This window comes from Polychytrium aggregatum (genome assembly GCF_025602895.1).
Source record: "Polychytrium aggregatum strain JEL109 chromosome Unknown BJ171scaffold_1, whole genome shotgun sequence".
In the NCBI taxonomy this organism is placed as follows: domain Eukaryota; kingdom Fungi; phylum Chytridiomycota; class Chytridiomycetes; order Polychytriales; genus Polychytrium; species Polychytrium aggregatum.
In genome coordinates, this window is record NW_026516203.1 from 1,197,131 (window position 1) to 1,220,873 (window position 23,743).

Here is a 23,743-nt window from a genome sequence, read left to right on the forward strand (position 1 = left end):
CACATGGTGTGAGAGGCGATGGAGGGCCCGGAAGCGGTCCTGGTCGTTGCTGTACCGAAACTCGTCCAGGATGTGGCCAAAGTCTGGATAGAGGAACTCGAGATCGGCCTTGGGTGGAGTCTGCCCTGGTTTCTCGAAGAGCTCGAGACAGGCCTCGATGGCTTCGTGCTTATGCTTGTTGGCTGGGAAGACGGCAGCGCAGAAGCGGCGAAGGAGTCGCCAGTAGGCCAGGTCGAGGTGGGTGGTGCAGTTGGTGGCATAGGCATTGACAGCCAGGGTGAGAAGCTGACTGCGAGCACCATCAGGCAGACGAGGGGCCGGAGGTAGGTCTGCGTGCCGAGTGGTCTGGTAGTCGCGAAAGGAAGCGACCAGATGCTCGTTGTATTTCTTGGTCTCCCTGGCCGTCGAGAGGGCATCGGCCTCGACAATCGTGAAGCATTGGCGGATGAATGCAGGGGTGGACTTGGAGATGACGGGGATGGGAATATCCTGCTCGGTGCACTGGAGGATGTGCAGGTTGAGCAGCCTGGATGCCTCGAACTGGATCTGGGTCATGGCCTCGACGGTGGCCTGGATCTTGTCGCGGAGAGCGGGATTGAGACAACAGCCATCCATCGTCTGCTTGAAGCAGCTGAACTGAGGGGCGGATGACCTTCCATCCACGAGTGGGACGACAGAGCTCTTGAGGGGCCGGTATTTGGGACATTTGCTGGTGTTGCAGCGTTCGTGATCGGTGCCATCGCACTGGCGACATCGCTTGCCGGTACTCGAGGAAGTAGATGGACCAGGCTCGGTGGGATCGACATCCATTGGATCTGCAGAAGCAGTGGTGGTGAGCGACGGAGCAACAGACGACCAAGCATGCGTGGGATCAGAATACGAACCAGAGACAGGCTCCGACTGTGACTTGGCTTTCTTGGGCCTGGGTGGCCGAGGCTGGCCATCACCGGTACCCTTGCGCTTCGGAGGCATGGGGGCAGAGGATGGTGAATGCCTGCCAGTGGTACTGGTCAGAGCAGAGACTTTTTTTTATCGTACAATAGCGCGATGATCAGATCAAGGCGAGATGAGGGAAGAAAGCAGCAGGACGAAGGTGTGGCATTTATACCCGAGAGCAGGAACCCGTCTTTGCGGGCTGGTTGGAAGCGACCCTGTTCAAAAATCGCCGAGAGGTTCAAGCCAGGGATGTGAACGCGAAAATGGCGGCTTGATTGGAGGGAACTCAACCCCAGAAGCGCATCGCACGTTCAATCAGCCGTGGGAAGACATCTGGAAGCACCCTCCGCACGGCAGACTCAAACAGGGTCACCATCCCGACTCTGAGCCCCTCGGAGGCATTCAGCGCTGCTGCCTTCCTGTACTGATGCTTCACAATCCCAAAGAAGTTCTCGATGGGATTGAAGTCGGGCGATGCAGGTGGGGTGAAGATCACTGACCATCCTCGGCGCTCGATGCAGTCCAGGACAGCCATTGTCTTGTGCATGCTGACATTGTCCATCACAATCACAGAGTCGTCTGGGAAGCTCGCTCGCTCAAAGAACTCGACCATCGAGTGTGTCTTGAATGATGTGGGGATGTACATGCGATGCAGCACACCAGAGTGGTTGATGGCAAATGCAGCCGAGACAGACTTGTGTTTCATGTGATTGCGCTGGCGAAGCGGAGCACCCTTCGGCGAGTATCCGTAGAGAGGGAAAATGGATTTCCTGATCCCCGTCTCATCGACAAAAACGAATCGTCGTGGGTCAATGGAGCGGACCTGGTCCCTGAACTGTGCCACTCGCTCATCCAGTCGCTTGGACTTGTAGAGGTGTGTTGCCCTCTTGTGAGAGAGACCTGCTCGCTGGATGGCAGTGTGGCAGAGTGAGAGTGATACTTTCCTCTGGAGGATGGACTCGAGCTTGCATCGCAACACAGGACCAGTCTGGAACGGGTCCTGTTCAATCAGGGTGCGAATGACTGGACATGCCTGCTCGAAGAAAGTGGATCTGCGAGCTGGGACCCGGGATGGGTCATCCAGCTTGCATCCTCGGTGCCATCGATGGATGGTGCTCTTGGATACACTGAATATGGAGGCGACCTTACGCAGGCTATGGATGAGGGCGTAGCATCGCAATGCGGCGGTGCGAAAGTCGGATGTGTGGCGAATGGTCATGGCCAGCGCGCGATAACATTGGGTAACAAAATATTCGATGAATGGTCAAAAACCCGGTGTCCCGTTTTTTATTGGATTGCCTGTAAAGCCCACAGTTCTGTGTCGGGCCAAAACGGGAAGGTGGGTCGAGATAGCGGCCTGGCCACGGTTTTGCGCTTTTTTTCGCTGCCTGCGTTCTGGACCGAGCCAGGTTCGTTCGTCGCTCGCATTCCTGATCAGCTCCCGGACGCAGACCCTCAAGTCCGCGCAGTCGCATCTCCTCATCTGTGACGCAAGTCTGAAGCTCGGTATCTGAATCGCGCAATGGCCTCCAACTCGTCCAACTCGTCTGCTGGTAGGCCCATCGACCACCAGCCAACTTGCCTTGCCCAATGACGATGGCGATACCCGACTGAGCGACAACTATTGCCCGACGGCCCGCCAGAGTGCGGATCTATGCAGCTCCGGAGGTGCAAGAGCCCACCGGCACTGCAACTCGCACTGATTCTGTGTTTTCTCACAATTCGGATCGGCATCGTGAACCGCCTCGCGTTGGGCTCGCTGCGGGATTGCGCTCATTCGACACGATGACATGCACTGGATCTCCATTCTGAACGGGACGGCGCTCACAATCGCCATCATATACCCAACGGCGTCGCTGCTATCCAGCCCCAAAGCCGCTCCCGGCCCACTGGAACCTGTTCGCCGGTACTGTTTTTACACCCGAAGCTCTAGCACCGCCTCGATCGATGGACGCATCGCCTCTAGCGGCCGGCTGTGTGTGTTGGGAACGATGGCTATCAATGCGCTCGTTGTCGGGCCTTTCCGTCCAGCCGGCGCCGGCCGCTGCTTCTGGTTTCGTGGCCATGCGAGGCTTGCACATGTTCTCGACCAACATCACTCACGTGTCAATCTCATGCAGGTGCCATTGCTGGAGTCTCGGAGATTCTGGCCATGTATCCTCTGGATGGTGAGTCCGGCGCAACAGAATAGCATCGGGGTGGGAGTGCCAGCGCCGGGAATCGTGATCTCTTTGGACTAAGCTAACTAGCGCACGCACGCACTTGGTGGCTAGTCGTCAAAACTCGCTTCCAGCTGCAAGTTGGCAAGAGCAGCGCCGATTCGTATACCTCTATTGTCGACTGTTTCCAAAAGATCATCAAAAAGGAAGGGTGAGTTGAGCCGGGAGCAATCGGACTCATGGGAAGCTGTACAGGAGCACTCGACCAAGACACTTTACGATACAATGCGATGCGATATATGCAATGGGACACGACATACGCGATCGTCTGGAGGAGCATGTCATGATCTGAAGGGGCCCGGCAATCACCAGATACACAATATGGAGTCCACGGTGCACATTCCACTGGGTCGAAAATCTCATTCCTTGTCGGTTCGTTACCATCTTTCCCGCCTGGTACTGTCTGCAGCCCCGGTGTTCTGTACAGAGGCATCGCCGCCCCTATCATGGTCGAGGCGCCCAAGCGTGCCATCAAGTTCTCGGCGAACGAGCAGGTCCGTTGCATGCTCTCCAGTTGCTGCGTATCAGAACTGCAGCGCCCCGGCCAGGTGCTGCTGAGCGCGTGGATGGGAATATCCCGCTGATGACAGGACTGTGCTTGCATGCAAATCAGTACCGAACCCTGTTCAAGTCGTGGGGTCTGCCCGAGAGCCGCCTCACCTCGGTGCTGACGGGTGTCAGCGCCGGTATTACCGAAGCATTCGTCGTCGTTTCCTTTGATCTGGTCAAGATTCGTCTGCAGGACAAGGCCAACGTAAGTTTGAGTGGATCCTCCCGCCAGAACAGCTGCATCGCTGCATTCATCGGCTTCATGAATCCTCCTGACCCTTATCTATTGATTCTCGTGCACCGCGGCTGCTCTGCAGGCCGGAAAGTACAAGAACACGTATGTGGAATCGCTTGAGCTGCGACTGCACTCCGATATTTGATGCCATAACCCCGGCTCCGAATCAATTGGCCATTGAATTGATGGCTGTCGACCATCGCCACGCAGTACCCATACCCGTACTGATGCTCGTTGTCTCGAACGGGTGGTGTTGCTCAACCAACAGCTCCGATGCCTTCGCCAAGATTTTCCAGCAGGAGGGCTTCATTGGCTTCTTCCGCGGCCTCGAAGCCACTATCTGGAGACACGGTGTCTGGAACGGCGGCTACTTTGGATGCATCAGCACCATTCGCCAGTTGCTGCCCAAGGCTGAGACCAAGCAAGGCACCCTTGCCAACAACTTTATCGCCGGCACTATCGGCGGCACCATCGGCACGATCCTGAACACACCCTTCGACGTCGCCAAGACCCGCATCCAGAACCAGACCCTCCCCTTCTCGAGCTGCAAATACAACTGGACTCTGCCTGCCGTTGCAACTATTGCCAAGGAAGAGGGCTTCGGCGCGCTCTACAAAGGTTGGTTGACGATATGGATGTGGCTACACTCTGAGAGCTGTCTCGCTGGGACGGACCAAGCCGGCTGCCTCCGTCCCGGGGCACGGAGTTACGATCAGCCGAGCAAGCAACTGCGCTGTGCGCGAGTAAACATGCTGGCGATGATGTCGGGAGAATGATGTGACACTGACCCGCTTGCCGATAGGATTCGTTCCCAAGGTCCTTCGTCTTGGCCCCGGTGGCGGCATCCTGCTCGTTGTTTTTGAGGCGCTCTCTGGATACATCCGAAAGTAAGTAACGACCTCCATGCAAGCTTTCCAGACTCGCATGGGCACTGCCGCCGAGACTAATGGCCACTGACATTCATGATTTGTGTGCGCCAGGAACATTCTGTAATCATTGCAGACATGTCGAGTACCATCTCCCATGACCCCATCTCGTCATCTTATAGCCCACACAAAATGAAACGGGACACCCTGTTTGAATCCTGCGTGTCACTCTTTTCTGGGTCCTGAATACACACCATTCATCACCCAGCAGCGTGTCCAAGGAGACTGACACTGCAGCTGTTTTGGGAGCTCCTTGTAGAAGCAAGGGATGGTATGGCTATCGAGCCCATGGAGACTCAGACACGCCAAGTACTTTGAGCAGCTCCCCCGAGCTGTACTGAGAATACAGCCCGATTGCTTGAGGATGTGTCGGATTTTGACCATCGTCATCGTGGCCGAAATGCAGAGCCGCACAAGAACATGCACCCGACACAACGCACACTCGCCGCGCGGGAAGGCCTTGGCTTGGCGCGCAACTTGCTGGCGGGCGAAGGCCAGCGGAGAACCAAGTCGCGGCTGCCAGCAACGACGGGTCCGGCTGCCCGGCTGACGGTACCGTCTGCCACCGCTTCGAGCAGCACCCTTGAGCACCCGCAAACAGCGACGGCATCGATCCGCCCGGCTTGGGTCAACAGGCACCCTGAGCGAGCGCGCCAATATCCCTCGGTCCCATCTCGGTCCCATCTCGCCTGCTCTCGCTGCCATCTCGCGGCTCGCTGCCCCTGCCCCAGACCGCCTTCTATCGCCAAGCGCGATCGACACAACCGATTTCGGCACCTCCGGGCATCTCCAGCCAAGGCGACCCCATCTGTTTCGCTCTCGCAGCCTTGCTTTCGCATCCGCCATAGCACTGCTGTCCATGGCTTCCGCCGCCGCCGGTTCGAGCATTGCCATTGCAGGCCAATCCAGTCCCGATATTCGCCCGATCAGCGGCGGCCCCTTGGCAGACGAGCCCATTTCGCAGCCAGAGGCAAGCCACGATTCTCAATTCCAACACCAACACCAGCGCCAGCAGCACCAAGGCTCGGCCCCGCTTCCGCACCTGCCAAGCAAGCGTGCGTCGACACACTCGATTCTTTCGTCGCGAGACGGACAAAGCTCGGTGCCGCATTCGCCGTCTGCGTCGCGCAGAGGCTCCATCCCGGGCGACTCTCTCTCGAACAGCTCGTCTCCGGCGGTATTGGATTCGCCTCGACGACAGCCCACGCTCACCCCGTCCCTGGTGGTCAAGTCTCCGTCCGAAAATAAGTACCTGTCGCACCCCCAATTCCAGAGCCTCAAGGAATTCTCATCCAAGACCCGATTCAGCCACGACAACCTGGTGCTTTGGCAGAAGCTCCTGTCAGAAAAGCTCCCCGCTCCACTGAACAGGTGAGCGCCGAGCCATGTCCGGCTGTGTTTCCTGGTGAATGGGATGTGCTTCAGAGTCGAAAGTATTTGCAGTTTCTCAAGTGTGATGGGACATTGGATTTGTGGACACTGGGAAACAGAAGGAATGGTTGCCAGGTTGCTGGCATGGCTTCGCTGCAGGTCTGCAGTCCAGCCAAAGAACGCTCGGCCATTCACACGTCCGTTCTGCACCCGCTCTCTGTAGTCAGGAAGCGTTTGACTTGGATATGGCATCTCGTGCGGTCGGCGAGGCCCTGTGTATGTATCCTCCGCTGCATTCGACTCTGGGCCATCATGCTTTGCCGTGTGTGTCTGGCGACTGGAACTGCCTCGACATCATCAGCCGCTGAGACGAGATTCAATTCACCGAATATCCTGACCGTTTCCGGGCGCTATTCACCCTATATCGCTGCCACAGTGAACAACAATGCCTCAACCGCCAACTTCAACGTTCTACTCTTGCACTTGCTGAGCCAACTACGTTTCATGAGGAATATAGCCTACGACGGGTACGCAACCAAAGATGAGACGCCCTCGTTGGTGGAGGAGGGGCAGTACATGCGCTGCGTCTCAATGGACATGTACTGATAGCAGCTTGTCACTCACAGGCTCTGGAGTCCCGAAGCCTACAATGCCATGTTTTTGGTCCGGGTGTGCACAAAGTACTTTACGGAGAATCTGACGCGAGCGCAGCTGCACGAGCAATTTGAGAGTAAGTGCGGTTGGATGATGGAGTGCACAACCACCAATCCGACATGGCCGAGGCAGGTTATGCGGTTGCAGTTCCCGTGACCGAACCTAGAAACAGTCAGGGCGGTCGTCCAAAGCGTCACTGCATTTGGAGTTGGAGTGGCATTTTCGGAGGCAAGAGGGTGAACGATGTCGACCGGGAGCATACCCAATGGCACGAGGCAGCCAGTGTGATCCTTGGCTCGAGGTCGGCGATGGAGCAGTATGTGTGGTAACGATGATTGACTTGCAGTGAACCGAGTGACGGCCGAGTCGCCGAAGGAGTCTGTCTCGCCATCAACGCCAACGCAGCGTCTCAGCATCGACCAGCGGGTCACCATGGGTAAGCTTCGCAACGGGTCAAGCTTTGCGCTCCGGAGCAGTCGCAATGGCAACGTTGTTTCGCAAGACTAATAGATACTCGGTTGCGCTGACAGACAAAAGGCTGCGCGCCGAACAGCTGCTGGAGGAGCTCTTCCATGTCATCATCTACGCAGATACAAAGTAGGAGAGCGATCTGGCAGCCATCCGGATGGAGGCGGGGATAACCATATTGTGTCATGCGGCCGCAATGTCTGGAGCTATGCCTCGAATCAGACAAGAAGACGGGCTTGGTCGCGGACTGACCTCGCCAAAACGACTCTTTTGCAGGCAGCAACAAAACTACGAGTTCTACATCGAGGCCCTGAATCTGCTGATCGTGCTATTCTCGACGCAGATGAAGGGCTCCAGCGTCGAGGCCGGCAACGACAACTATTTTTTGGATATCCTCATGAACCACCTCAGGTGAGACAATACCAAGCAAGGACATGGGGCAAAGAACTCGAGTAGATGGATCAGTGCAGGGCCGTGCCGGTATCTGAGCTTCTGCTGCAGATGCAGTTAACCCAAGTCCAACCCCAATCCTCAGCCACTTTGCGAAAGGGAGTTTGGTCCGCCTGATATCGAACTTTGAGGAGCAGCAGCCGCCTCCGAATCCGTCCGTCGGTAAGTCTTCCAAATGTTGGTCATCGTCCAGCGAGAGCGGCAGGCAGTTGAGTTAACTTGGTGCCATCCCATCATACCCCATCATACCCCATCGTATTCCATCCCATCCCGTCACCGATTCGATATGGATTTCATCGGCGGTACGGGCTTTAGGCGTACTCTACAGTGCCTACTCGTACCTGTTTATCCCAAAAAAGCTCGATAGCACCCGATCCTCGCCGCTGTCCGACAAGAGTGTCCTGTTGATCCTGTTGCTAGCCAACCAGCATCCTCGACATATACCCAACGAATTCCGCCTGGCGGTCGCCTGCCTCGAGGACATGCCAGGTAAGAGCTCGGACGCGGGGTGTCATGTCCTGATCGGTTTTGAAGGATTTTGGACCGTATCGCTTATGTGCAGGCTCCACCGAGACCAGTATGGGCTTCGTTTTGGCCCTATCGATCGTCAATCGGTGCTAAGCAGCGTCCATATTATGCTGTGCTGGACGGCTCCGGTGTTTCAGTCGGCGCCTCTCGTGGCCCGGCGCTTTCATCAGACATAGATCCGGACAATCTGAGCGTGCCTTACAGCCAAATCTACCAAACCATCTGCTCGTAAGTTCAGCAGCACTTTGCCTCTGCTGGCTGGCTGGCTGGCTGGCTGGCTGACAGTCGGCAATGCTTTTGAGTTGAGCCCGAGGGCGATCATCACCGCGAATTACAGTCACACTCAACGAGTCATGGATCCTCACGATCACCACGAAAGCACCTGCATCCACGCTGATACACCAATCCGCGCAGGACCTTATCGACGGAGGAGACAACGCTGCTCTTGTATCTGCTAATGCTCCAGAACAAATCGTTCAAGACCTACGCACTTTCTCGAACCGATCCGGAGAGTCTGGTGAGGTGCTGGAGCATGGCAGTCAGTGTGCCCCGAACCCTGGCCGAAGGCATGCTAACGCCGCATGTCGTGGTTGGTATACTTGGAATCGTTGCTTCGTGGCGACTTGTGGATTGCAGCTGATACCCCTCCTCAAGCAAGTGTACGAGTCAGTTGAAAACAAGGCCAATTACTCGCACATGTATATACTCTTGATCATCCTCCTGTTGATATCGCAAGACGAAGAGTACACCGCCAACCTCCATAAGACCGTGAGTGGTGGCAGTTGCTGCAGCTGCTGCTGTGACGATCGAGGTGCTCAGTCGCTGATGTGAAACATACAAGCTAACGCACACCGCTGGACATACGACCGCAAAAGATGATACCGGTACAAGGCTGGTACACCGAGCGGATCTTGAAGCAAACGTCGCTGGGCGGCTATGTGATCCTGGTGCTGATCCGGACAATCCAGCTGAACCTATCGCATCACAAGGTACCGTCCCGCTCGCATCCAGTGGATTCGGCAACGCCTGTCGAGGACGAGCCTGTAGCATAGCTACTTACCCCCCTCCCTGCAATCTGATGTTCAGGATGTCTATTTTCACACCAACTGTCTTGCCATTCTCGCAAACATGTCGAACCGCATGAGCTACCTCAACGCAACGGTGGCGCAACGAGTCATCAGGTACAGCGCTGCCATCTGGCCGTCCGACTGGCTTGCTTGGAATCGGGATTTGGCAGTGTCTGCCGCAAAGCCGATAAAGACGGCCACGATGTATGTGAGTGTCGCTGGCTCTGGCTGACTGTGGTCTGTGTCCCCCTCCCTCCACACATCCATAGTCTCTTTGATTTGGTTGCCAAACGGTATCTCAAGATATATTCAAAATTTTCGGCTGTGATGACGATTGACGAGGTGAGAGTGTCGTGAATGTCGTGAATGTCGTGAATGTCGTGAATGTCGTGAATGTCGTGAATGTCGTGAATGTCGTGAATGTCGTGAATGTCGTGAATGCGGCTTGATGTATTGGTGTAGCCACCAGCACGGCCATTTGCAAGCGATACAATCTACATTTCTTGATGAGCCCGACCGGCTTTCCTGCTCCTGTCCATCATGTCACTGCGTCAACCGCTCCTGCATTGGCACGGGCAACCCAAACTGATGCCAATCCCCCATGACTCAACAGATCGAGAACTGCGGTGACAATGATTTCGTGGTGTATGGGGATCTGGTGGCGCTGCTGCTCGAGATCATCAACTCGGTCATGACCCACACGCTCAAGCAGAATCCGCATCTGGTCTATTCGATCCTGCACCGCCGAGAGATGTTTGCCAAGTTTCGGATGCATTCCAGATTCGTAGATCTGATCGAGAACATTGACTGCGTAAGTTAGTCAGTCCTCCGAATGGATGGCTTCATCTTGACACCTCAGTACCTCGACAGGCATGAAGAGGTCATTCTGTCAGCCGCTTGGCTGCCGACTCACACCGACTCGTATCGCGATATGGTCTCCTCTCGTGTCTGCATCTGGTCGCGTCGGCTGCGTTGCAGGTCATTGGGTACTTTCTCAACAAAGTCACCGAGTCCGAGATCAAGATGCCGTCAGTGGACGAGGTGCTAGAGGTCATCGACATTGCCTCCAAGACATGGATGCCGACGAAGCTCAGGATCTTTGCCGAGCTCAAGTTCCAATACGAGGAGGAGAAGGAGTTTGCGCTATTTTTCCTGCCATACATCTGGAGCCTTGGTATGTCTTGGCATCGACTTTGGCGTTGGAATTGTGTTGGCTTTGCTTCCGAAACCCATGCCTAGTGGCAATGGGCAGATCCAACAACGGCCCATGCTGTTCCAGTGGCTGGAGGGAGGCGCTGCGACAGCGGTGCCGCTGTGAGTGCTGTCGCTTGAACAGAGAGACGTTACTTGTTCTGACGGAGCTGCGTTGGTCCATGGCAGTATTCAAGCACTCACTGATTCACTGGGACATTGAGAAAACAAAGCTGGTTCAGGAATTGGTGAGTACGGTGGCATTCGGCCCCAGGATACGGCCCTGTCCTCGCATCGGACAAGCTGTCACAAATCGCGCTGACCCGGCGTGTGAACTTTCGACCCAGGGCGCATGTGTTCCGATCCACGACTTTTCCACTCCATTTTGACAACTCTACGGCCAGAGACATTGTCCATCGAGGACGACCCCGCTGCAAGCAAACTTCTCGGAAAGGCATGGCAAACACAAAGCCCCAACAATATATTCCTTATAGACGTCCAGTCCTGTCGCCTCCTCACCTCCTCTCCTCCTCGCCTCCTCGCCTCCTCGCAATCCGGACTGCAAAGTGAGATGGTGTATTCACATGCGAATGATAGCGACAACATAAACACGCATTCAATCCCCTCCTACTCGTTCCCTACCCCATCTGCCAGCCGACACCCGTGATCTCTCTCGCCCACTCGCTCAGCATTTAGTCATCCAAAACAAGTTCCTCGGTCTCCTCGATGACCTCCTCGATCCACTCCTCGAGGTCTTCGGCATCATCGTCGTTTCGGACATCGGGGTCGAAGCCGTAGATTTCGATTCGTTTTCGGAGCTGCTTGCGGTACTCGTCCTGTCCACGGCGGCGGAAGGACTGCCAGTCATTCCACATGCGGATGCGGCGGTCGAGCAGGTCCCGGTTGACCTCGGTCTCCTGGGCCACGTCGTCCTTCTCAAAGTCCTTGGAGTAGCTCTTGAGATCCTTGCGGATGGCCTTCTGCTGCTCCTTGGACAGGAGCGTCGGAGGGCGCGGGCGCCAGAGGAGCTGCTTGAAGACAGGCATGTTCTGCTTGTTGAGCTGCTCGCCGGTGAAGCTCCAGATGACAAAGCCAGTGTCGACCTGGATTCTCCACCAAGAGACAGAGGTGGCGACGAAACGGCCGGTAGGATCCCACTCGACGTCGGTGCAGGCGTAGTGCTCGCCGTGGTTCATCATCACCAGATCCTCAACGTCCCAGAACTCAAGGTCGCCGTTGCCGAGCTTGATGCCAGCCAACACGCAGTATCGGCCCTTGGGAGACCAGTGGATCTGGTTGACACCCTTGCGCTCCATGGACTTGAGCAACTTGATGCTGGCAGTGGAGCCGGCGGTGATGGCAGTGTTACTCTTCTTGGCCGCAGCCTGGGCTTGGATGGTCTGCATCTCATAAAAGTGGGCCATGATCTTCTGACCCTCGGTGGAGAGGACAGCAAAGCGAGAACCATTGGGCTCCCAGTTGATGCTGGTGATGGATTCGTTCGGGTTGGAGATCTCAAGGACGTCGACAGGGATACCCTTTTCGGCCATGCGGAAGATTTCAAAGTTGGTGCTGGACTGCTTCTTGGTCTTCATACGATCGACCTTGACGAGAAGATAGTCGCCCGACGACTGCCAGTGCATCTTGCACTGATTGAAGGAGCGGCGGAGAAACAGTCGGATGAGTGGGACAGAGTTCATGAAAGTGGTCGTGCTATATCCAGCAAGCTCAACGGTGCCTGAGCACATTCCATAGGCACAGCCCAGCCTTTGGACAGACTCTCTTCGAGCCAACGCATCAAACACCGAGACACACTTACATCAGTGACGTTGAACAAGTTCTTGGTGCGGAGAATCTCGCGGTTGGGGATGGACATGACCGTGACACGAGCCGGGGTGTTGCCGCTCTCAGAGATCCAGAAGCTGATGATGTTCTGGTTCGGACACCAGGCAAAGCCCTGGAGGTTCTCGATCTTGATGGACTTTTTGTCGAGCAGGCCCATGCCGGGGGTTTCGTAGATGGAGATCAGGCCTTGGACACCGGGGGTCATGCGGGCCAGGTACTTGTCGTCATGCGACCACTTGAAGACCGGCCAGTCGATGCGGAAGGAGGAGCCGCCGGTCTGGGAGCGCTCGGCCGAGGCGACGCTGGCGGGGTCAACGGCAAAGGTTCGGAGTTGGAGGCCAGAAACGATATCCCAGACAATGATGTTCTGTGGGATACGGTTCGGGGATTATTGGCAAGGAGGGGGGGGAAGCGAGGGATTCGAAAGATGCACCAAGGCAGCGAAACGGGCGAGGAGGGGAGAGAATAGAGCGGGAGATAGTCAGCATCGAGTCAAATGAGACATGCTGATCAACAGGCCAAAGTCGCCATGCGCTCCACAGTAACGCTCATCAGTTTTCTGTTCTATGGTAATCACAAAGTACAAGAATCCACTCTGCTTCATACAAGTAGTATGTGAAAGAGCTCATCCCCTGAGCGACCGGTGGAGCCGCATCTACGCCTGTCGAGCGGGCCCAAACGGTCGAGGAGCGCCAGGGCAGCAACATCCAAGGGCACGCCGAATCAGAGGAAAGCGACGGCGACTTACGTGGAGCTCGCCGGTGGGGGTGGTGAAGGACTCATTGCTCCAGGTGACGAGATACTTCTCGTTGGGACTGAAGTCGATGAGCTTGACGTTTTGGTGGACGAATCGGATGATCTTGTTCCAGCTTGGGCCACCCCAGAGAACAATGCCCTGCTTGTGGAAGGTGGCCAGATAGTTGCCCTTGGGCGACCAGCTCAGATACATGTCGGACCAGTTCTGTGTGCGCGCGGAAGAGATTGGAGAAGGCAAATGGAGAGGGCGACGACAAGTCAGTGGCGCTAGCTCGGGGGCTCGGGTCGCGGTGACGAATTGGGCCGAGGGGACGGAGTATCGAAGGGCTGGGCGGACCAGAGTCGAGTCTGATTGATCGGCAGCAAGCCGAAATTTGGGCAACAGTCGGCCACAGCAACACCACTTACAGGACGGGAGTAGACGAGCTCGGGATCTTGCGACTTGTTGTTCCAGAAGATGCTGACTTCGTCGCCACGCATAACGACCCACTGGTCGCGGGCACGAGGATCAGTGAGCCAGGACTTGAGATGCTCCTTCTCAACGTATTCGGCAGACTCCGGGGCCTGGAACTCGTCAGGAACCGAGCGGCAGGCTTCAATGTCATCGAGCTTGTTGACAGCGAGGATGTGGGTCTTGGTCATCTTGTGGCCATCGCCGTGCTTGACAGCGAGATCAGCCTGCTCGGGGGTTTCAAAATCAAGGAACATGTATCTGGATTGCAGGCATTGAGGGAATATCGGATGAGTCGGCGGGATAGATGGGTCGGGGCACTGCCGCGGCTGGCAGATCTTGGTCGGCGCGGGCCAGAGAGAGAGGGCAGGCCACTGACTCGGCAATACACAAAAGAAGCACACCCACGGATCCGCCAGATCGCGAGTACGAATGGCTGGATATCCGATGCGTAGAAGCGATAACTCCAGCCCAGGCTACGACCAACAGAGCCAGGATGGGCCGATCAGACCGGCTTTTGACGAGATCGGGCGGCAAGAGATGGTGGAGGTGGAGAAAGACCTACCCTTTGCTCTCGCCAGTTTCGGGATCCATGGGCATGAAGACGCCGCCATCCTTGACGGTGCCAAAGTTGACAAAGATCTTCTTGACGGCAGCGATCAGCTTCTCCTCCTTGGCCTCATTGACGATGGGCAGGTTATCGACAACGATGACCGAGTCGTAGCCGGATGGGTAGTCGACCTCGTACTTCTGGACAATGTCGGAGTAGTCGATATCGTCGCTGTCATCGTAGTGCAGAGTCTTCTTGGACTTTGAGGAGGACATGGCTGCGGGGGGGGTGTTCGCGCGGCGGTGGGCAGACAGATGGGCAGCGAGCCGAGGAGCAGGCGGATGGCAGAGAGGCCGAGGTGACGCTGAGGATGGGGCAGCTATGAAGGTCGAGCGAGCGTGTTGGAACAACCAGACAGAAAAAAAAAGGGCAGAAAAAAGTCAGGTGAGAACGGCGGGCGAGAACAGGCGAGAGCAGACGAGAGCAGACGAGAGCAGACGAGAGCGGGGAACAGCGAGACGCGGGCGACACAGAACAGGCAGGGGTGCTGGTGCCACGGGGATGCTGCTGCACTCGATCCAGGCTGCAGCCACTCGATCCGGCGATCCGCAGCCGCGTCGCCGTTCCGTGCGCCGTTCTGTGTCGCCCGTTCGACTGGCTGTCCGCATTCCTCCACTGCCAGCCGAAAAAAAATTTTCGCCCGCCTGTCCATCCGCAGAGAGCACCCGCGCTGCCTGCCCTCCTCGTCTTTCGCCGAGTCGCTGTCGTCGTCGCTGCTGCTGCTGCTGCTGCCTGTCTGTCTGCCTGCCTGCCTGCCTGCCTGATCGCCCTGGGACCCGCATACGCTCGCAAGCATCCTGTCTAGGCCTCTCCAGCGCCCGTCTCCTTCATCAAGACCCTCACCTACCCCGTCCGATTCAAGCCGATCATGTCGCCCTTTGCCAACCTGCTCGATCAGTTCAAGGCCTACCGGGAAAAGATGCCCGCTCCCGTCAGCTTCGAGGCTTTGCACCGCGAGATCAAAGGTACCTGTCGCAGCCGCGCACGCGCAAGCACATCTCGATCGCTGTCGGGTCGGCCATGAGCAGTTCTCAGAACCGAGATGAGCCTCCGAGCTGCTGGTTGGACAGGCACCGGATCTCGGGCAGATCAGGCAGATCAGACCGATCAGGCCGATCGAGTGGGTCGAGTGATGGTCCGATACGACCATTTGCTACCGCCACCTCCCGCCTCGGCCACTCGATCGCTTAACGCGCCAGCCACGAGTCACTTACCATTGGCATTCCGTCTCGGCTTGCCTCTTCCAGGTGTCCACCCAACGCTGCATCTGATTGACGGCGCCAAGTTCGAGCTGACCTCGATGCTCTCGCCCAACTTTATGGTCTCCCACTCCTTCGCCTGGGGCAGCTCCAACCACCAGCAGCCTCCGTCCTACCACTTTGGTGCCGGATATCACACTGCCAAGGTAGGCCGACGAGTTTTAGGGGATTGAGGCCAAGCGACCAACTGCGGATCTGCGGATCTGCTGTCGGATGCAGTTAGAGTGGCGGCAGCGGTGGTGGTGGTGACGCTCCATGTCCTGGGCTGCGATACAACGTCTTGGCAATGTGCTTGCATCCGCAGTGACCATGGTCGCAGCAGTGCCGGGCCTGCTCTGTATCTCCCTGGCGGCTTGCTGATGCTTTACACAATCATACCCCGGTCTCGGCAGTACATGATGCACGGACAGGTCGACCATGACGGCAACCTCTCGGCCCGCGCCAACTACAACTGGATCCCGGCTCCCACCCCTGTCCAGCCCACGGACCCCAACACCCCCCCTCCTCCGCCGCCGACCCCTCGCCATGGCTCCAGCTCCAAATTCCAGGGCCAGTTCTCGGGCCACCCCGAAAACAACATGTTCATGCTGGAGCACGAGTACCTCAACAACGACTTTACGATCAACGTCAGGGCCATCAACCCCAACCCAATCGCCAGCCCTGCGTCGTACGTCGCCAGCAACCCCCCGCCCAAGGGCAGGACCCACCCGTCGGCGGTCACGGGTATCTACTCAGTGTCGTACCTCCAGTCAGTCTCGAAATCGCTGTCGCTTGGTGGCGAGTTCACCCTGCAGCGCCTCACTGCCGACATGGACGAGCCCAGCACCACGCTCGCTCTCCGCTACGCACCTCCCGCCTCGGAGCTGCCTGCTCCCACCTCGCTCCCCCCTGGCATGCCCTCCCCCTATATGCCCATCAACCCCAACGACCCGACCCAGGTCTTCACCACGACCTTCAGCCCTTCAACAGGCATGCTGCACGCGTCTTACTGGCGAAGACTCAACCAGCGCCTCGAGGTTGCGGCCGAGACCCAGATGCTGATGACACCTGCGGGAGCTCGTGGCGAAGGCCGACGCGAGGGCATCGCCGCCGTTGGATTCAAGCTGGATACGGTGCACTCTACCATCCGTGGCATGTTTGACTCTCACGGCAAGGTTTCGGCGCACATTGAGGAGCGCATGGCTCCTGGATTGACGTTCCAGGTACGTTGGTGGAGCAAGCAACCCCGAGTGTGACCATTGATGCGGCGTGGATAGAGCTATGTGGTCGGCAGAGTCAATCCGACCTGGTGGGATGGACCGACGCCAAAGTCGCTGTAGATCCATCACCGTCTGCAAAGCTACTCAGGCCGTGCAGTCTCACGGATGGATATGGATGCTAACCACGATCCGTCTCCCTCTCTCACTACGTGCTGCTTCGCATGCACCGCCAGATCTCGGGTGAAATCGACTATGCCAAGGGTGCTGGTGGCGCCGGTCGTGTTGGTGTCGGATTCACCCTCGAGGCGTAATCTCCCCTCCCTCCCTCCTGTAGATCCACATAGCAGCATACAGCCCCCTCCTGAGAATGTGCGGACAGCCCATGCTCTCCAGAAATCATCATTGTAATTATTACAGCAGAATCGAAACGGGGACACGATGCTTGAGGTCGATGGCCACACTATTTTCTGAATCCCGGTGCGCCGAAAGGGCCATCATGGAGCATCATGCGGCGGACATGATCATGGTGCGCACCAGCGAGCTGTCCTTCCTGGAGATCCCGAGCCCGGATGGCATCACGATGGGAACACCGAGCCTGGCCAGGACCGTGTCCGTCCCAGACGACTTTTCGTCTTTTCTGGGGGTGCTGCGCGGCCTTGACGACAGCCGCGACCAATGGCGGGACAGAGAACAGGGGGAAGGAAGGACCCCGGTTTGCGGTCGTGTCGACCGCGTGAAAGCCAGCAAATGACGGCGGGTGACGGCGGATGGCGGCGGGAGAATTGCATGCGGGCAGGGCGGCGGCGGCTTCGACAAGACGATCCCTGGCATTCTAGAATGCACATGGCGTGTTCGGCAATCGAAGGCGGCAGACATGTGGGCGACACAAACACGCTCCACTGCGGCCACACGGCGCCATCAGCAAGGCGACGCGCCGGCAAGGGGGCGGAACAGCCTTGCTGGGCGCCACTGCGACTTTGGCCGCGTCACATGGACAGCGAGGGCTGTGTCTGCGGCGCTCTCTGGCTGCTGCTGATTGGTCGGTGTCTGGGAGGACGACGCGCGCCAAGAGCATTTGTGTTCCGCCGGCCAGCACAGCCGACTCTGCATGTGTGTGGGTGGCGCACTGAATGGCGCTGTATCCGATTGGTTGGGGCCGCAGGTTGTGTTTGTGCACCAGAAAGAAGCAGCTGGCGATCGACGACACCGCGTCCAACCGGCGTCACCACAGAGACAGCGCCGATCGAGCGCCTTCGGTCCCCGACTGACCGGCCACTCTGTGACCACACACAGAGCCCAGAAGAGAACCCAGGGAAACACGCGCTATTTCAGGCCCATTTCATATGCGGGCGGGACCATTTCGTCGGGGAGAGGCCATCGACGATCCGCAGGTCTCATTTGTCCACCGAATGTGTCATCTGCGGAATATGCCACTGACCAAGTATCGCATCAAACAAATACCCTATCAACCAAGTATCCCATCAACCAAATATACCGCCAACCAAACGTCCAAAGCGTTGCCGGCCGCCAGTTGTCTGGGCCGGCTCGCTCTGTGCAGTGTTGCACGCACAGCTTGTTTGTGCGCCCGCGCCAGGGCGACAGCCGCGCAGCCCCCACCCGTCCGCGCACCACTGGCCGCGCACCACTGGCCGCGCCCTTCCGCGGCGGCAATCAGCTGGCCTCTGTGGGGCCCTCTTCTCTTTTTCCTGGCTCCTGAGCGCACCCGTCCTTCTGGAACTCAAAAGCAGCGCTGTCCCCCATCGCCCTGCTCGCTGGCCTCACCCTCGTCCTTTTCTTTCTGCTATTCCTCTTCTTTCCTTCCGGCCGGGCTTCCTCGTCGTCCACCGACCTTCTCGGCTCTCGTGCCCGCTGCCGCTGTTGGTGAGTCGTGGATCTCCCGCCCACGTCGCCCATGCTGCCCACCCCCAGGCCCGATCGCATCAGCCCATCGCCCTTGATCTGCCCTGTCTGCCGCGGTTCCCGCCGTTTCACCTCCCACGTTTTGCTGCCAGCCATGCCGCACCGCCAGGATCGGGCGCCTTTGCCGCCGCCTTTTTTTCGATCCTGCCGCAAAACTCTATCGTGCTGCCATTGGCCCAGGCAGCCAACTCGTCCTGTCTCCTCTGGGATTGCCGCGGTTTAGCCCGTTTCCGACACTGAACCAGCCCTGTGCCTTTTATCCCCCTGGCTCTCACCTCAGCCGTTCCTTTCCGCCAAGTTTCCGCCTCCTCTTCAGCCAGCAGCAGCCGAGCTCCTCTCCCCGTCTGCAGCCGCCCATCGGTCCTGTTCAAACTCCAGCCCAGCATGGCTTTCTCCGACCAACCATGGTTTTGGATGCTTGCATACTTTGGTCTGAGCACGGCCATGACACTCTGTAAGCCCCCCACTCTTTGCATATGAACATTCTCTCCTCACCAACACAGCCCGCCCGCCTCGCGATGGCAGATGTGCAATCCCCTTGGCTTTCTGCGGCACCCAACACTCGCTATGCCTTGTGGGGCTCCTCACATCCATCGCTTCTTGAGGCATCAATGACTCGTACGCTCTTTCTTTTGCTAATATTCGTATCCTTCCATCTCTCATCTCTCCTTGGATCCGCCAGACAACAAGGCCATCCTCAGTGTTGCCGATTTCCACATGCCGTGGCTGATAGCCTCGCTACACACCTTCTTCAGCGGCCTGGGCAGTCTGATTTGCATCATCTGGATGAATGAGAGTCAGCCGCTGCTTCTTGCCGGCCAGGTCCGCCGACGATCTCGATCACATCAAAAACTGTCAGTCGATCTGGAGTCATCTGCCTTCCTCGGCCCCCATGCGGGCTCCGACGCTGGCTCGCTGGACGAGCACAGCGATCCGTCGTCGCCGACCTCCTCGATCCTCACCATCGATACCGACGTTGACTCGTCCTCGTCCTCGCCTTCGTGGAAGTACGCCTACCTGTTCCGAATTCCGCCCTCGGTCGTGGCCTTCTCGATCCTGTACACCCTCAACATTGCCTTTTCCAACATCGGCTTGCTGGGCGTTTCCCTGCCGCTCTACCAGATGATCCGGTGCACCAACCCGCTGATTACCTTTGTGATGGAGTTCTTCTGCTTTGGTCGACGGGAAACCAACATCGTCTATCTATCACTCTTCATGGTAAGCAGAGCCAAGCTCGGCTGGGATCACCATCGCTCTTCTGACTTTCGGCCGGACACGGTGCAGTTTAGATCGCACTGGCTTTGCTGGCCTCCTCTCTCGCTCTCCCCCCCCCACTTGCTGCCTCTGCTAACCATGTATATCCATTCGGCTCGCGTTCCATCCTCACCCTCCCTGCAGGTCGTGGTTGGCGTCGGCCTTACCGTCTACGGCGAGGTCCAGAGCACCGCTCTGGGCGTGATCCTCAATTTCATCGGAGTTATCCTCTCGTCCGTCAAGGGCGTGTTCACCAACATTCTCCTCAAAGGCGGCAGCTCCTCGTCCAAGAGCAAGTCCAATTCGTTTGTTCTCCTCTTCCGCCTCTCGCTGCTAGCCGTCCTGCAGTGTCTCGTCGCCGCGTATTTTGTTGGCGAGATCGATGAGTTCGTGGGCTATCTCAAAAATCTGCAATGGAACTGGAGCCCCTTTGGCCCCCACATCTTGGGCCTGCTCGGACTGGCCTCGGCAACCAACGCGAGCCCCACCGACATCCAAGTCCCCATTGGCAATGGCACCCTCGTCGATACCCAACTGCCGGCTGCCGAAACGCCCCTCTCTCTAGGCGAATGGGGCTGGATGGTCTGCTTCAACGGTGTCCTGGCCTTCCTCGTCAACTATGTCAGCTTTACCACCAACGGCAAGACGAGCGCATTGGCCATGGCCATTGCCGGCAACGTCAAGCAAGTCCTGATGATCTGTCTGAGCGTGGTTCTCTTCAGCTACATCTTCACGTACCACTCGGCTCTTGGTAAGCACCACAGCCATGCACATGCACATGCACACGGACAAGGCAGGTCCCCGACGCCATACGTGCCTATTCCGCCATCTGTCGAATCGATGGTCGCAGCGATCGGAAACCGCCTCCTAGGGTGCCGGTTTCAGTGTCTGACCTCGGCCTTCGTCCGTTCACATGATCTCCTCAGGCATCGTCGTCACCCTTGCTGGCGGTCTGATATATTCGCTTGCCAAAATCAAGTCACGGTAACAATCTGGCCGGCTTGTGCGTGCTCCTTTGGTGTTGTCCTGTCCAAATATATCATAACAACCCTCCCGACTCTCAGCGACTCTCTATCTCGGCTGGTGATTTGAGTGAGCCCCGCGCAAGCGTGCGTGTTCGTTTATTCCATCTGGATCACCACGGCACCCGAATCCCTGAGGACGAGAAACCCGCTGCCATTAGCCACGCGGATCTGCCCGAGCCCGACGACTTCGTCGGCACCGCCGGCTTCGCCCAGCCCGTCCAGGGTCACAAGATATTGATCGGCCCAGTCCTGGCTCGAATGCTGGTAGATGTACAGTTGCTTCTTGGCCTCGGCAATCAGGGCGTAACGATGGTCGTCCGTGAAGGCGATATACTTTTTCTGCGTCTTGCTGGCCTGGACAAAACCCAAGGCGTCGAATGTCCGCACATGGGCCACGTCGACACCAGAGGTTGCATCGGAGGACTTGCCGCCACTTGCCGAGGAAGCAGTTTGAACTGTGTAGACGAGGGCATCGACATCGGACTGCAGCAAGAGACCCATGCACCTGGAGGAGGCCGCTGTCGATCCGAGCACCTGAGGGGCACCAGGGAGGCTGCTGTCGATGGAATCGCTGGGCGGACCAGCAACAAGCATGTTGCCGAGCCATTCGTGGCCCGACCCGTACGAAACGTGTGTTCTCGCCGGGGCAGCCGTTGGATTGATCAAGAACCGAGCCAGCGCAACGGGGCGGCCCTCAAAATCAACCTTCTCCGAGCGTTCGGAGAGGAACCGCTGCTGGTCCATGACCGTGCCCGGGGCATAAGCACGATGGCCAAACGATCCGTCGTCCGGAGCCGTGTACTTTTCCAGCTTCTCGACAAAGACGGCAAGCTCGCTTGGGTCCAGGGTCTCGGGCTCAGACTCGGCGCTGTCGAAGAGCTGGCTCCAGCGAGTATTTTCGTTGCTCTTCTGCAGGTACAGCGTCAGATTGCGGTTGCCTTCGAGCGTCCACAGGCTTTCGTATGGAACGATCTGGTCAAAGAGCACGTCCGGCAAGATGGTGGGAATGTCCGGCGACAGAATCGACAGGACGATCCGGGATCGCTCAAACCGGCACCGGACCTGGCGCTTGTCGAAGGGCTCGCGAAAGTTGATCGAGAGGGTGACGTCCGAGTCGGACTGCATCCACATGTACTCAAACGGGGCTGCAGTGTCCTGGGCGGAGGGCACCGAAGGCCCAGCCAGATGCGGCTCGACTTGAATCGGCACGGCTGCATCAGCGGGGCCATCTACAACCGTGGGCACTACTGCATCCTTGCGCAGACAGGCTTCAAAGGGTCTTGCACTGGCCACGACCAACCCAAGGCCGCCAGACTCGATCAGCACGGAGTACGGTTGATCGACACCTCGGAAGCTCGCCAGTCTCTGAACCGGCGTCGATCCTCCCGTTCGCAGCAGCTCCATCTGCAGCAGATCGAGACGGAAAGAGTATCGGGTCTCTCGGCTGGCTTTGAGCGCCATTGGCGATTCGGGGCTGTCTTCTCCTGGGACAAGATACGAGACGCAGAGCGTGATCCTGTCCGCCGATGGCCCAGGCTCCAACAGAGCATCCAAAAGCGTGCATGCCGACGATTCGACAGGTGGCTCGGAGAACAGGCGGTGGCGGATGATCCCGGTGTCGAGCAGCTGGTGAGACTGGAGCAACCCGGAAGTTGGGTCGAAACGGAGCAGGGCAAGCGCCTCTGCTCCGTCGGCCACCGCAACCATGTCTTCTGCGATCGTGCATACCGACGGGTATTCCCGCGACAGCTCGGGAAGGGCTGGAATCGGGAACCGATAGAGGGACTGGAACTTGACATCGGACGTGGTCTGTTCGCGACATGTGTCGAGGGGAGAATCAGATCGCTGCCAGACAGACCAGAGCCAGACCAGAGCCAGACGGACCAGAGCCAGCATACAAATCGTTGGCCGCTGTGCTGAGATATCCCCCTTCCTTCAGCCAGAATGAGCTGCCCTCGACAAAGCTGCAGCGTACCAACCTCATCGACAACGGCATGGATCACCCGATAGAACTGATCGACAAAGAAGAAAGAGTTGCGCCTGAACGGATTGGCAAAGAGGTTGTTGAACCGGCTCCTGAACTCCAGGACCTTGAAGGGCAGCTGAGAAACGCATGGGGCCTTGGCATCGAGGGCCACTGTAGTAGGCTGCCCATCAGCCGCGCGCAACGGATGGTAGGAGACCGAGCGAACACCTGCACCCAGGCGGAGCTTATAGCTCTCGAATCTACCAGAGCCCCGGTCCAGCAACGAGTTTCGTCACCCGGATCGATAGGAGCGACGGCAGGAGATGTGGATTAGCCACACAGGCCAAATTTCGGTGGAGAGAAGCGCAGAGAGCAGTCCGCTCAACCGGGGCGGGGCCGTGGGTCGAGCATGCGCCGGACGCAGCGGGTTGACCTTGTGAAAAAGGTCGAACAGCCATCGAGATCTCGAGCGTGCTGCAGAGCAAGGATCGGGGAGCAGACGCAATACTGTGTGATCCCGGCCACCGAAGCCAAGGTATCTCCGGTGCCATATACTCCACCCGCGGTTTTCACTCGGCAGTACCCACCTCGGGTTGATCAGGCGGTTGTTGGGATGGAATTCCAGCGGCATCTGGGCCATGTCGACGTCGGGATGGAGACAGCGATGGCGAGCTGGACCAGCGGAACACCGTCACAATCAACCGCGAACGCAACCTGGCCCTGGCTGGAGCCAGGCTCACGTGGAAGGCGCTCCTGGCTCGGCACTGCCTTCGTTGGGCATCGACCCCAGCGCGACTGGTCACTGCTGCTGCTACTGCTGCTGACCGGCAGTACCTCGCGCCGAAGCCATGGGCTCTCGATGTT

At 57.8% G+C, this 23,743-nt stretch overlaps 6 protein-coding genes across 6 annotated transcripts; 4 read left to right on the top strand and 2 right to left on the bottom strand.

Moving 5' to 3' along the window:
* Positions 1 to 2,326: 2,326 nt before the first annotated feature.
* On the top strand, positions 2,327 to 5,072 carry BJ171DRAFT_454000 (mitochondrial carrier domain-containing protein). The gene is made up of 10 exons (XM_053108235.1): positions 2,327 to 2,489; positions 2,804 to 2,842; positions 3,057 to 3,104; positions 3,210 to 3,306; positions 3,565 to 3,649; positions 3,769 to 3,909; positions 4,022 to 4,041; positions 4,208 to 4,557; positions 4,742 to 4,826; positions 4,920 to 5,072. The coding sequence occupies exons 1-10, from the start codon at positions 2,459 to 2,461 to the stop codon at positions 4,930 to 4,932; spliced, it is 909 nt and encodes a 302-aa protein (XP_052971919.1). The 5' UTR covers positions 2,327 to 2,458; the 3' UTR covers positions 4,933 to 5,072.
* A 570-nt stretch (positions 5,073 to 5,642) lies between these two features.
* On the top strand, positions 5,643 to 11,098 carry BJ171DRAFT_485218 (Dymeclin). The gene is made up of 19 exons (XM_053109095.1): positions 5,643 to 6,236; positions 6,460 to 6,512; positions 6,673 to 6,763; positions 6,863 to 6,966; positions 7,237 to 7,326; positions 7,421 to 7,487; positions 7,635 to 7,769; positions 7,894 to 7,970; positions 8,124 to 8,297; positions 8,474 to 8,564; positions 8,751 to 8,853; positions 8,973 to 9,104; positions 9,212 to 9,325; positions 9,423 to 9,517; positions 9,673 to 9,745; positions 10,017 to 10,214; positions 10,382 to 10,577; positions 10,784 to 10,842; positions 10,942 to 11,098. Exons 1-19 carry the CDS (start codon positions 5,725 to 5,727, stop codon positions 10,981 to 10,983), a joined length of 2,406 nt encoding a protein of 801 aa, XP_052971920.1. The 5' UTR covers positions 5,643 to 5,724; the 3' UTR covers positions 10,984 to 11,098.
* Positions 11,099 to 14,588, bottom strand: BJ171DRAFT_437006 (eukaryotic translation initiation factor eIF2A-domain-containing protein). Its single transcript, XM_053107965.1, has 5 exons — positions 14,212 to 14,588; positions 13,604 to 13,907; positions 13,188 to 13,400; positions 12,414 to 12,806; positions 11,099 to 12,243 (listed from the first exon to the last, which is right to left on the bottom strand). The coding sequence occupies exons 1-5, from the start codon at positions 14,469 to 14,471 to the stop codon at positions 11,287 to 11,289; spliced, it is 2,127 nt and encodes a 708-aa protein (XP_052971921.1). The 5' UTR covers positions 14,472 to 14,588; the 3' UTR covers positions 11,099 to 11,286.
* A 297-nt stretch (positions 14,589 to 14,885) lies between these two features.
* BJ171DRAFT_594856 (eukaryotic porin/Tom40) lies at positions 14,886 to 17,177 on the top strand. Its single transcript, XM_053114556.1, has 4 exons — positions 14,886 to 15,221; positions 15,504 to 15,661; positions 15,908 to 16,717; positions 16,948 to 17,177. Exons 1-4 carry the CDS (start codon positions 15,125 to 15,127, stop codon positions 17,023 to 17,025), a joined length of 1,143 nt encoding a protein of 380 aa, XP_052971922.1. The 5' UTR covers positions 14,886 to 15,124; the 3' UTR covers positions 17,026 to 17,177.
* A 1,841-nt stretch (positions 17,178 to 19,018) lies between these two features.
* Positions 19,019 to 20,876, top strand: BJ171DRAFT_418172 (triose-phosphate transporter family-domain-containing protein; the record flags this gene model as incomplete). The annotated part of the gene is made up of 6 exons (XM_053107328.1): positions 19,019 to 19,088; positions 19,317 to 19,456; positions 19,643 to 19,852; positions 20,033 to 20,274; positions 20,371 to 20,639; positions 20,815 to 20,876. The coding sequence occupies 6 exons, from the start codon at positions 19,019 to 19,021 to the stop codon at positions 20,874 to 20,876; spliced, it is 993 nt and encodes a 330-aa protein (XP_052971923.1).
* Positions 20,877 to 21,009: 133 nt separating this feature from the next.
* On the bottom strand, positions 21,010 to 23,519 carry BJ171DRAFT_576632 (uncharacterized protein; the record flags this gene model as incomplete). Its single annotated transcript, XM_053113763.1, has 4 exons — positions 21,010 to 22,548; positions 22,642 to 22,722; positions 22,893 to 23,139; positions 23,467 to 23,519. 4 exons carry the CDS (start codon positions 23,517 to 23,519, stop codon positions 21,010 to 21,012), a joined length of 1,920 nt encoding a protein of 639 aa, XP_052971924.1.
* Between the last annotated feature and the right edge of the window lie 224 nt (positions 23,520 to 23,743).